Genomic DNA, 12,712 nt, shown 5'->3' with positions numbered 1-12,712 from the left:
ATTTAAAAACCCAACAGATGGAAACTTAAATAACAATGAGGGGAGCAAAGATGAAATGTGAAGGAAAACTAGCAAAGTGTATATTCATGCCCCTTGGTAGGAGAAATAAAGGCATTGGCTATTTTTTTTAAATGGGGAGAGGATTCAGAAATCAGAAGTGTAAAAGGACTTGGGATTGGTGGTGTAGAATTCCCAAAAGAATAATTTGCAGGTTGAGTTGGTAGTAAAGAAGGCAAATGCAATGTTCAAATTTATTTGGTGAGGACCGAATATAAAACCAAGGATGTAATGCTGTAGCTTTATAAGGTACTTGTCAGATTACATTCGGAATATAGTGAGCAGTTTGTGACCTTATATCCGAGGAAGGATGTGTTGGTGTATGAGAGGGTCCAAAGTAGGTTTACGAGAATGATCCATGGGATAATTGGGTTAACGTGTGGGGATTGTTTGATGGCTCTGCGTCTGTACTCTCTGGTGTTTGGAAGGATCAAGGGTTTTCTCATTGAAACCTACCGATTAATGAAAGCCCTAGATAGAGTGGGTGTGGAGAGGATGTTTCCGCTGGTGTGAAAGTCTAGGACCAAAGGGCACAGCCTCAAAAAGGACATACCATTAGATTGGAAATGAGGAGGAATTTATTTTGCCAGAGTAGTAAATCTGGGGAATTCATTTGGCAATGGAGGTTGTCAAAGTGGAAATTGATAGGTTCTTGATTAGTAAGGGTGTCAAAGGTTATGGAGGAGAAGGCAGAAGAATGGGGTTGAGAGGAAAAAATATATCAGCCATGATAGAATGGCGGAGAAGACTCGATGGGCTGAATAGCCTAATTCTGCTCCAATGTCTTATGCTCTTATGATTCTAAAGGAAACACGGGCAGCAACAACACTATGAAAACTGCTGCTAGCCCCTTCAGCACTGTTTTAGCATGTTTATTTATGAACAATACAATTTCTAGCACCAGATTTTTAAAGTGGGTCACTGGAGGTTGGCCTCTGTAAATAGGACAGATTTATCTGTGAGAGACTATTATTGATTTTGACAGATCTAGAAGCTGGGAACATTTGCACATTAACTACTATATGAAATCATCTTAAGACCTAGCGTATTTGCCATTAAACACTAGCTTAGCATGCAAAAAGATGATTTAGATTTTAATGTTGGGTAACGTGTGCTCTGTCAAGAACATGGCAAAATTACAATAGATGTCAACTATTTAAGGAATGATCATAGAATTTCAATAATTTTATGGGAGTAATTTCATTTCTTTCCAACAAAATTCACTATAACATGAAAACATTGATGAAAGACGATTACGGATGAACATACATCTAGAAAGTAGGTTGCACTAGTGCCAGATGAACACCCAAAGGAAGAAGAAAGTACATATGATGATATAATTAATGTTGAAAATTGATGCTAAATAGAGCAAAACATGTTTTAATGTAATGTTAGTAGGGCTGAGAACTGAACGTGAAGGAATAATTTAAAATGTAAATCTGTTTTCTAAAATTTCAGTTCATATATTTGCTGACAATCTTGTAGCTTGTTCATCAGACTTATTGAATTGAGTTGTTAGGATCCTGGGATATCGACATTTAGAATTGTAGCTGTATAAATATATAATGGTGCAAAAGTCACCAGTTATTTGTCCTATGTGCCACTTACTGTTAACTACCCCAGTCCCACATAATGTCTTCCATTACTCTTAATGTAACCTATGCAAGAGTGTACATTTTTGAATGTCAAACGCCCAAAAATTATGAGTTAAAAATAGTTTTTGTTGTTGTTTGTGCACTGATATATTTTTCTCTGACTTGATCAGGCAAATGGGCATGGACCTGGTACCCAGGAAGGACTTTGAAATGGTTGATCCTGAACACATAAGTGTGGCAGATCTCTATAAACTAGTAAGTACTTACAACAATCCTTGTGTGTTTTTTGTATCCATGCATCATGGAGTTTAGCTGTGGAAAAATCACAAATTCAAGCTGACCAGCTCTACTGATTCTTCAGAATTGTGGCTGTTATATCTTGACTTGCAAACATTTTCATTGTTGATGGCAATCTGTAGATTTCTAAAATGTAGTTTTATCAGCAGGATGGGTTCCATAAGAGCAAGAGTCCAAGAGAAATTGATAAATGATCCACCAGAACTGGGGACAAAAATTTCATTAAAGAGATAATACATCAGAATACTTCCTTTCACTTTTTCTACAATATTTAAATTCTTGTCAAAACATTTAGACATTGTATCAGCACTGCAAAAAACTTGGGAAAGTCATTTCATTAACTATGGCTTAAAATGATATACCAGAAATAAGACCTAAAGTTTTATTTATACCTCAGGTAGCAGATATATTAATGAGAAATTGTAAGCTTTGTGCACAATAATTATTTTGGTCATTGTGAATTAGGTTTACTTCATCAGATTTACTTTATCTAAAAAGCATTATAATCTCACTTCTGGCAGAGCACCAGATTTTTCTCAAACATTTCTGTTAACTGTGTTAAGCTTGTGAATAACTTTCTCCTCCCCTGAAGTCACGCCCCCTCCCTCCCGCTGCTAACTGTTCCTATCCTACTCCCCCCCCCCCCCCGCCAGCTGCTACCCGCTCCGGGTATCCAGAGAGTCCGGCTCTCTACTCTCTCTCTTTCTCTCTCTCTGTCTTCCCAGGCTATCTCCGCTTTTCGCAGCCCACTCACTCGCCCGGCTCCCCTCCACATCTCCCCCCTCTCCTCTTCTCATCCCTTCCTCTCTCCCCCCTCCACATCTCCCCCCTCTCCTCTTCTCATCCCTTCCTCTCTCCCCCCCTCCTCTCTCCCCCCCTCCTCTCTCCCCCCCCCCCTCCTCTCTCCCCCCCCCTCCTCTCTCCCCCCCTCCTCTCTCCCCCCCCTCCTCTCTCCCCCCCCTCCTCTCTCCCCCCCCCTCCTCTATCCCCCCCCTCCTCTCTCCCCCCCCTCCTCTCTCTCCCCCCCCTCCTCTCTCTCCCCCCCCTCCTCTCTCTCCCCCCCCTCCTCTCTCTCCCCCCCTCCTCTCTCTCCCCCCCTCTCTCTCTCCCCCTCCTCTCTCTCCCCCCCTCCTCTCTCCCCCGCCCCCTCCCTACTCTCTCCCCCCCCCCTCCTCTCTCCCCCCCCTCCTCTCTCCCCCCCCTCCTCTCTCCCCCCCCCTCCTCTCTCCCCCCCCCCCCTCCTCTCTCCCCCCCCCCTCCTCTCTCCCCCCCCCTCCTCTCTCCCCCCCCCCTCCTCTCTCCCCCCCCTCCTCTCTCCTCCCCCCCTCCTCTCTCCCCCCCCCTCCTCTCTCCCCCCCCCTCCTCTCTCCCCCCCCTCCTCTCTCCCCCCCTCCTCTCTCTCCCCCCCCTCCTCTCTCCCCCCCCCTCCTCTCTCCCCCCCCCATCCTCCTCTGCCCCCCCCCTCCTCTCATCTCACGCCCCCCTCCTCTCTCCCCCCCCTCCTCTCTCCCCCCTCCTCTCTCGCCCCCCTCCTCTCTCCCCCCCTCCTCTCTCCCCCCCTCTCCTCCCCCCCCCTCCTCTCTCCCCCCCCCCTCTCCTCTCTCCCCCCCCTCCTCTCTCCCCCCCTCCTCTCTCCCCCCCCCTCCTCTCTCCCCCCCCTCCTCTCCCCCCCTCCTCCCCCCCTCTCCTCTCCCCCCCCTCCCCCCCCTCCTCTCCCCCCCCTCCTCTCCCCCCCCCTCCTCTCCCCCCCCCCCTCCTCTCTCCCCCCCCTCCTCTCTCCCCCCCTCCTCTCTCCCCCCCCCTCCTCTCTCCCCCCCTCCTCTCTCCCCCCCCCTCCTCTCTCCCCCCCCCCCCTCTCTCCCCCCCTCCTCTCTCCCCCCCTCTCTCTCCTCCCCTCTCCCCCCCCCCTCCCCCCCCCCCTCTCTCTCTCCCCCCCCCCCTCCCCCTCTCCCCCCCCCCCCCCCCCCCCCCTCCTCCCTCCCCCCCCTCCCTCGCCCCCCCCCCTCTCCCTCCCCCCCTCTCTCCCCCCCCTCCTCTCTCCCCCCCCTCCTCTCTCCCCGCCCCTCCTCTCTCCCCCCCTCCTCCCCCGTCCCCCCCCCTCCCCTCTCCCCCTCCCCCCCCCCCTCTCTCTCCTCCCCCCCCTCTCCTCCCCCTCCTCTCTCCCCCCCTTCCCCTCTCCCCCCCCCCCTCCTCTCTCCCCCCCCCCTCCTCTCTCCCCCCCCCCTCCTCCTCCTCCCCCCTCCTCCCCTCTCTCCTCCCCCCCTCCCCCCCTCCCTCTCCCCCCTCCTCTCTCCCCCCCCTCCTCTCTCCTGCCCCCCCCCTCTCCTCTCTCCCCCTCCCCTCCCCCTCCCCTCTTCCTCCCCCCCCTCCCCTCTCCCCCCCCTCCCCCCCTCTCCTCTCCCCCTCCCTCCCTCCCCTCTCCCCCCCCTCCCCCTCTCTCCCCCCCTCCCCCCCCCTCCTCTCTCCCCTCCTCTCCCCCTCCTCTCTCCTCCCCCCCTCCTCTCTCCCCCCCCCTCCTCTCTCCCCCCCCCCCCCTCTCTCCCCCCCCCTCCTCTCTCCCCCCCCCTCCTCTCCCCCCTCCTCTCTCCCCCCTCCACCCTCTCTCCCCCTCCTCCTCTCTCTCCCCCCCCCTCCTCTCTCCCCCCCCTCCTCTCTCCCCCCCTCCTCTCTCCCCCCCCTCCTCTCTCCCCCCCTCCTCTCTCTCCCCCCCCTCCTCTCTCCCCCCCCTCCTCTCTCCCCCCCCCCCTCCTCTCTCCCCCCCATCTCCCCCTCCCCCAATCTCACCCTCTCTCCCCCTCTCACACACCTACCCTCCACCCCTCTCCTCCCTGTGTGTGTGGGGGGTGGTTAGCGTGTGTGAGACACCGCAGGCCCAACACCCCTTCACAACCACGCATTGAGGGGACAGGACCCAACGGGTTCCCCTTAGTCTAGTGTACTCTAAATCACTCTAAACCATTCAAGCAAAACAGTAAACTGCTTCTAACCTTGTATGCATGATGAGCGTATGTTTTAACAGTCAATTTTGAAAAATAAATTGTTATTATTAATAACTATGTATGTCAATTCATGAAATATTATTATGAAGAAATATGAGTAATACCCATTGCTACATGAGCAGGTCAGAAATCAACCCATGTGTCAGAGGTGCAGAAGTTTAATTTGAAAGATCATCTGAAATTTTGTAGAAACATTTTTTTTTCTTTATTTCTGACCAATATTAGCATCTTTTGGAGTTTATTCTAAAAGTTTAGACTGGAAGTTTATCTTGGGCCAGGTGGATATGTTAATTTGAACACCCCAGTTATAAACTAGTTCATAGCAGGACTAAAACATATGCTTCCTGTGCCGATTATTATACACCACGCTCTGTTATACTTGCAATTGGTAAAGGCCTCCAATTGTTATTTATACATGTAAAGCTGAAGGATTAGAAGCAGTCGGCCAATAGGCCATTCAGACCTGCTACACCATTCAATTGGACCAGTTAGATCTGATCTTGGGTTTCTACTCAGAATCGTGTATCCTTCATTCCCATTTTGTCCAAAAATCTGTTGATCTCCAGACAGTACTTGTAAACTACTGCTATCAACGCCAATTGGAAAGTAAAGTATTTAAATAAGTTGGTAATAAGCATGTGTATGTAATATCTCATTAAAAAATCTTAATGTTATTTTGGGGAATTGAACATGTTGCACATCTGGAATTGTTCATGTTGTTGTGACTTTCTCCAGAGCAGAGATTTGTTTGTGTGGGAATAATTTATAAATGAAGGGAAAATAAAGGCTACCTATGTCAGTTAACAATGCATAAGATTAATGCAACTCGAATGAAGGGAAAATAAAGGCTGCCTATGTTAGTTAACAGGGCATAATATTATTGTTAAGATTAACGCAACTTTATTAAGGGAGGAAGTGACAAAACCATTTGTAAAGCGTTTCTTTACATATGATTTGATTATACCTTTAATAATCCTTTACAGGAAATTACAGTGCCACGACAGCTTCAAGACAGACATAACACCACACATTTCCTCAAATAGCTTCCATACTTAACAAGTTAAAATACAAGTTAAAATACAATGAATGAAAAAAAGTGCAGTTATTTATGCGCATTATATAACCTTATTGCAGCTGGTATACAAGACTTCCTATGTCTCTCAGTTTTGCACATTGGTGCAATCATATGCTAATATACCTGAAATATTTTAATGAACTACGAATATTAAGAATTGTTTGCTTTATAATTTGCCTTTCTTGAAGGTTATCGTGAAACCTAAATGTGAAATTTTGTAACTCTCATGCCTATACAATCAAATAACTGGTATGATTTGACATTTCAGATGAAATCCAATACTACTACAGGAGTTGGTCGTATTATAAGAATCATACTCAATATGAATAGAAATAGATTTTTTTTAAATCATCTTTCTAATTGTATTTTCTTTACCTTGACAGCACTTATCCAGTAGGCACAACATACAGCAGAGTACCACACAGGTATGTCACATGAAATTGAAAACCTTTCTCTAAATGTGTCTACTGCTAAGTATGTTTTTCCTATAGTTGATTAATAGTGCAAACCAAATCTAAACATACACATGTTACATGAAACATATATTTCAAATGAATATATGTATGAATATTTTGAAAATGAAGCTCATCTTTCATTGTCTGATTTAAATAATTATCATGCAAAGCTTGTCCATCAATCCATGGGCAGAAGGCAAAGAAAAAATAAAATCCGAAATCATAATTTCTCACCTGAACTTAGGTTTACATCTACCTCGATGATTTGCCCTTGATATGGCCCAATTAGCAATTTGATTTAATAGCTCTAAGAGGTTGATGTGGGAAACAGAAGGTTGCATTTGAAGAGCAGTTAATACATTTTTACACTCATGGCAAGGAAGAAGAAGTCCTAAACCGTTTATTTTTTATTTCTACAGTTGGTTTGAATATGTTATTTTTGTATCCCTTGCGTTGTTAAGCTTAAAGTTTGAAAGGAAACTAAACTAAACATTTGACTGGTCCTAGGTAGACACAAAATGCTGGAGTAACTCTGGAGAGAAGGAATGGGTGACATTTCGGGTCGAGACCCTTCTTCAGGACTTCCAGGAGTTATAATGATTGCGCTGATTCTAAACATTTCAAAAGTATTTCTGTGCATGTTTAAAGATAATGCTTTGAGATGGAAAATGCTTTCTTCTCTGAACTTTTCTAAAATTAATTGGGTAACTATGCCCTCTGTGTAATCCTGAGCTGTAGAGCCTAGCAAAGGAGTAAAGGCCCAGATAGTTTTATTGGTCAGTAGTAATTTCTCGCAGAAGCAATGACCAGAACTCTGTCATATTAAAAAAAAACTTGGGATATTCAGGGTAATGATGCTAGATTTCTATCTCAAAATGTCTACCATGCATACTATATCTGCAATATGCATGGACTTTATCAAAACATCTGTTATGTTTATTACTGTTGCCTGACATTGTTGATTATGTACACTCACTTATATAAAGTCAGTAAAGAACATCAAAAATGGAAGCTGTTTGTCTGGTTCATAATCACCTGTCTTTAGCCAATTACATTGTGATATCAAGAAACCACCGACAGCACTGTTTACACCAATAACTTTCAGATCAGACAATATCCTGGAAGTAATTCTGAAAACCTGCTCCTCAAATTCAGTCACACTTTGTTCCAGTACAAGTACAATACTGGTAACTATCAAATAATGTAGATGTTTGCCCAGTTATATCCTGTTCACAAAGAACAAGACAAATTTAATCTGGTTAATTACTTTCCAGTTAGTTTATTCTCAATAGTGGGCAAAGTTATGGAATGTGTTCTCAACAATGCCTTGAAGCGGCACTTACACTCCAAATACTCTGCTTACCGATGTCCAGTTTGGATTTTGACAGCACAATTTGGCCCCAGATAACTTTACAACCATAGAGATGAACTCACTAGATGAGATGATAGTCACTGCTTGACGGCAAGGCTGCATTTAACTGATTGCATTGCAGAACCCCGGTAAAATTGAAGACAGTGGATGAGTGGAGAAACACTCGAATGGTCGAGTCATTCTTCGACAAAAGAAGTTAGTTGTATTCGTTTAAATCTAATAATTGTAGTCCTAGAACATCACTGCAAAAGTTCCTTTGGACTGTGTTTTTGGCCCAACCATCATTAGCTACTTCATCAAAAGATCTTCCTTTCATCATGAAGTCAGAACTGAGGACGTTCTGTGGTAATCAAACATTTTCATTTTGGCATGAGCTAACATTCACAAAAAAGCCAGTTGATGACGCCTCGCTCTTGACAATTAATTGCATTGCCAAAACCCCAGCATCAACATTTGGAAGTGACCATTGCACAGAAAATCAACTGGACCAATTACATAGATATTGTGGCAACAAGGACAGGTTAGAGACTTGGTAAACGGAAGTTTATCAACCATTTACAAGACGTAAAAGACTGCAGATATTGAAATCTGAAAGGAAGACACACAGCTATGGAAGCAGGTCTGGTAACATCGATAGAGACAAAGGGCAAATTTCGATTAAGACTGCATCAAGTTGTATGTGGTGGAATATATTCCAACTGCTTGGATAATTAGTTTCAACTCCGTAAGCTCTACACTAAACCTGAAGGACAAAGCATGCTTGATTGGTACTGCATTCACCACTAAGTAACAATTCTGTCCACCTCAAGTGTGCAGTGGCTGCAATGTGTAACATCTACAATATGCACTGCATTTTACTCCATTGCCTGTGATCCCAGATACAGAACATTGAATAATTAAACAAAACTAATAATCAAATCAAAATAATTGCAGATTATTTTATAAAGCCATCTCAAAAGAAGACAGAAGCAGTTTTCTTTTAAATCATTTCAATTCTGTAACCTTTGAAATGTTAGTTGAGACACAGTTTGTTAAATGTTGATGCACTGTTATACAAGGAAAGGAGTATTAAAGCATGTGTAGACATTGTGACATTAAGAGTTGGACGCATTTAAATACAGTCAGGCTGCTATGAAAGTAAAACTGAAATGATATCTAGGTTGTGATAGCCACAGGCATATGTTGGAAATATTACCTTATTAATGAATAAATATGTGGATGAATACTTCAGTTAATGGAGGATCATTGATTTATTAAAATATATACTGTGTGGCAGGGACTGACAGGAGTCCAGCCAAAAACTAGTCGGACACAAGTGTGTGCTCTACACGTGTTTATTCTTCTGCATTCAGCTCCCTATTCCTCAGCTGACACGGGCGTTACCTGGTCTTAAATAATAACTCAGATAACGACCCCATGACTCGCGCCTCCCCCACCAAGATGCCGCCCTCTAGAGCCGATGGTTCATCGTGATCTTGGGTTGCTATCAGGTGCCGCCACATGACACCCCCCCCCCCCCCAGAACCAGAGGCACCAAACCGCACAGGACGTTGCACGAGGCCGCCCGAACGCGCAGATACAATCCCGTGCCCCGGGGGCTTGCTCGGTTCGGGAGAATCTCCGGGAGCCCGGGGAGGCTGAGCCACATGGACTGGCTTGCTCAGGTTCAAGTGGGCCGGTTTCAAACGAGCCACAGATACCGTTTCACGCCGGCCTCCCATGCCCAAATCGAATGTGGTGGGCCCGTGCCGCAGCACGCGAAAGGGACCTTCATACGGGCGCTGCAAGGGTGACTTGTGGGAGTCAGGGCGAAGAAAAATGTACGGACAGCCCATCAGTGGCAGTGGCACATGGGAAGGGGCCACTCCATGACGCGACGTTGGGATGGGAGATAGGGCGCCGACCCTCTCCTGCAAGCGGATCAGCACCGCTGACGGGGATCCCCGGGACCCATCAGCAGCAGGGACAAACTCCCCGGGGATGGTGAGCAGAGCAGCATATACCAACTCCGCGGTGGACGTTGACAGATCCTTCTTGGGGGCTGTCCGAATCCACAACAGGACGCTCGGCAACTCGTCCATTCACCCAGGGCCTGTGAGACGATCCTTCAGGGCGGCCTTCAGACAGCGGTGGAACCGCTCCACCAACCCATTTGATTGAGGATGGTACGCTGTCGTGTGGTGGAGCTGTGTCCCCAACAGGCGGGCCATGGCGGACCACAGTTCAGATGTAAACTGGGCGCCCAACCGTATGTGATGTGCAGTGGATCCCCAAAGTGGGCAATCCAGGCTGCTACGAGGGCACGAACACACAAATGCGTTGAAGTGTCCGTGAGCGAGATGGCCTTTGGCCATCACGTAAAACGGTCGACCACGGTAAGCAGGTGTGAAACCCCTTGGGACGGAGGCAGCGGCCCCACGATGTCCACGTGTATGTGATCGAACCGCTGGTGTGGCACTGCGAAGTCTTGAATGGGCGCCCGGACGTGTCTATGCACCTTTGATGTCTGGCACGCGATGCACGCCCGGGCCCAGCAAGCGACCTGCTTCCAAAATCCATGCCACATAAACCTTGCGGCCACCATAGCGACCGTGGCCCGGATGGATGGGTGGGCCAGCCCATGGATCACCTCAAACACGTGATGGCGCCAGGCCACCGTAACGATAGGCCTCGGCTGACCCATGGATACGTCACAGAGGATGGAACGCGAGGAACCCAACGGCACGTCCTCAAGCACCAAGCCAGAGATCGCGGTTCCGTACGACAGCATCTCATTGTCCGCCGCCGCCAAGTTGGAGCAATCTATCCCCGAGGCCGGGTTAAGCACAGCTGCAATTGCCGGACGGGACAAAGCATCCGCCACGAGGTTGCATTTCCCAGCGATGTCCTGGGCATCCGTTGTATACTCCGAAATAGCCGCCAGCTGGTGCTGCTGACGGGCGGACCAAGGATCCGAAACATTCGCAAACGCAAATGTGAGGGGCTTATGGTCCCTGAAGGCTACGAAGGATCGGCCCTCGAGGAAGTACTGGTAGTGCTACACTGCGAGGTGTAAGGCGAGCAACTCCCAGTCAAAAGCACTGTAGTGTTGCTCCGCAACCCTCAGGTGCCAGCTAAAGAAGGCGAGAGGCCGCCAACGGCCGTTAACGGACTGTTCCAAAACGCCGCCGCCAGCAGAGTCTGAAGCATCCATGGTAAGGACTGTGGGGGTGTCGACCGACGGATGCACGAGCATAGTCACCCGAGCCAAGGCCTCCTTCGCCCCTTCAAACGCCGCCATGGCGACAGCGTCCCACTGTATCTGCCGCTGCTTGCCCATCAGCAACTGAAAAAGCGGCCGCAAAAGTTCGGCAGCCGCCGGAACGAACCGGAGGTAAAATGTGACCATCCCTACGAACTCCCGGGGGCCATGTACCGTAGCAGGCTGCGGGAACCGGCGGATTGCATCAACCCTGTCCGGCATTCTTGAGGATGCGGACGCAGGAGCTCAAACAACCCGAATGGAGTGATAACTGCCGTCTTGGGGACATCCTCCGTTAGCACGGGGATCTGGTGATATCACCGGACTAGGTCGATCTTAGAGAAAAACCTAGCCCTGGCCAGATGGGCTGAGAAGTCCTGTATGTGGGGAATAGGGTAACGGTCAGCGGTCGTGGCCTCGTTAAGGTGGCAGTAGTCCCCGCACGGCCTCCAACCGCTGGACACCTTCGGCACCATGTGCAGCGGGGAAGCCCATGGGCTGTTGGAGCATCGAACGATACCCATGGCCGCCATACTCCGAAACTCCTCCTTTGCTATGAGGAGCTTTTCAGGAGCGTGTCTACGGGCGTGAGCGTGGAGCGGTGGACCCGATGTCAGAATATGGTGCATGACACCGTGCCTCAGGCAGGCCGAGCCGAACTTGGGGATGACAATGTCCCGGAACTCGACCAGTACCTGGGCGTAGACATTATCCACCGTCGCTACAGGGTTGCTGACCGGTGCAGTGGAGCGAAGGAGATCTTCTCAAAAGTAGACACGTGGATGAGACGTTGGCCCTTCACGTCCACGAGGAGCGACTGCGCCTGCAAGAAATCTGCGCCCAGCAGTGGCTGGGCCACGTCCGCGATGATGAAAGGCCAGGTGAAATGGCACACGCCGAAAATGACAGGAACCGTGCGGACGCCATATGTGTGCATTGTACTGCTATTCACAGTAGTTAAAGGGGGGTCCCTCTTACCAGCACGAAGGTCGAGTCCAGATGGGGGCAATGCCCAGACGTACAGTCGATGGATCCTACCGGCCACCGCAGTGACTATCTGCGGCCGGCGCTGCTGTTTCCCGGAAACGAACATGGCTGGCCTTGGATCTCCTGGGTCCTGCTCAGCCATCCTCCTCTCCTGTGCCACTTGTCTGGTCTGTGGCTCAGCCATCCTCCTCTCCTGTACCATTTGTCTTGTCTGTGGCTCCTGTGGGCATCGCCCTCTTCTGGGCGTGGTCCTGGGTTGCTGTGCCAGTCTGGTAATTGAATCAATCCGGTCCAGCGATTCTGCGGATTCCAGCGGCTCCAGGTATCCCAGCGCACCCACCTGCTGCTGGTCAGAGATCCACAGCTCATCAGCAAGGGCTGCTAGCTGGATGGGATCTTCAAAGCTCTCCCCCACGAGCTGCTAGCGGAGGTCTCGTGGCAACTGCTGCAGGTAGGTGAATTCAAAGAGTGGGCAGGGCAGGTGCTCATGAGCAGATGCGTTTCCCCACGACCGGCGGGTTATCCAGGTAAGGAATGACCTGACCGGCCGTCTGTTGGTCAAGGGTGCTTACCACATAGTGATAGCGAGGATCGTCAGCTGTAACACCGCGGATGTGAAATTGGGATTCGGCCT

At 49.0% G+C, this 12,712-nt stretch overlaps 1 protein-coding gene across 5 annotated transcripts in view; it reads left to right on the top strand.

The window, feature by feature from the left end:
• Positions 1 to 12,712, top strand: part of dock3 (dedicator of cytokinesis 3) — a 366,678-nt gene that overhangs the window by 104,048 nt on the left and 249,918 nt on the right. For all 5 annotated transcript variants that reach the window (XR_004414644.1, XM_033036842.1, XM_033036845.1 and 2 more), the window contains exons 7-8: positions 1,823 to 1,907; positions 6,407 to 6,448. Coding sequence is in view for 4 of the 5 variants with exons in the window: in XM_033036842.1 (XP_032892733.1) it covers positions 1,823 to 1,907; positions 6,407 to 6,448 (127 nt within the window). In the remaining variant the exon portion in view is untranslated. The remainder of the gene's footprint in view (positions 1 to 1,822; positions 1,908 to 6,406; positions 6,449 to 12,712) is intronic.

The sequence above is a fragment of the Amblyraja radiata genome, chromosome 18, assembly GCF_010909765.2.
Source record: "Amblyraja radiata isolate CabotCenter1 chromosome 18, sAmbRad1.1.pri, whole genome shotgun sequence".
Classification (NCBI taxonomy): Eukaryota; Metazoa; Chordata; class Chondrichthyes; order Rajiformes; family Rajidae; genus Amblyraja; species Amblyraja radiata.
Note: the sequence above shows the minus strand (reverse complement) of the source record. Positions and strands in the feature narration are given on the sequence as shown.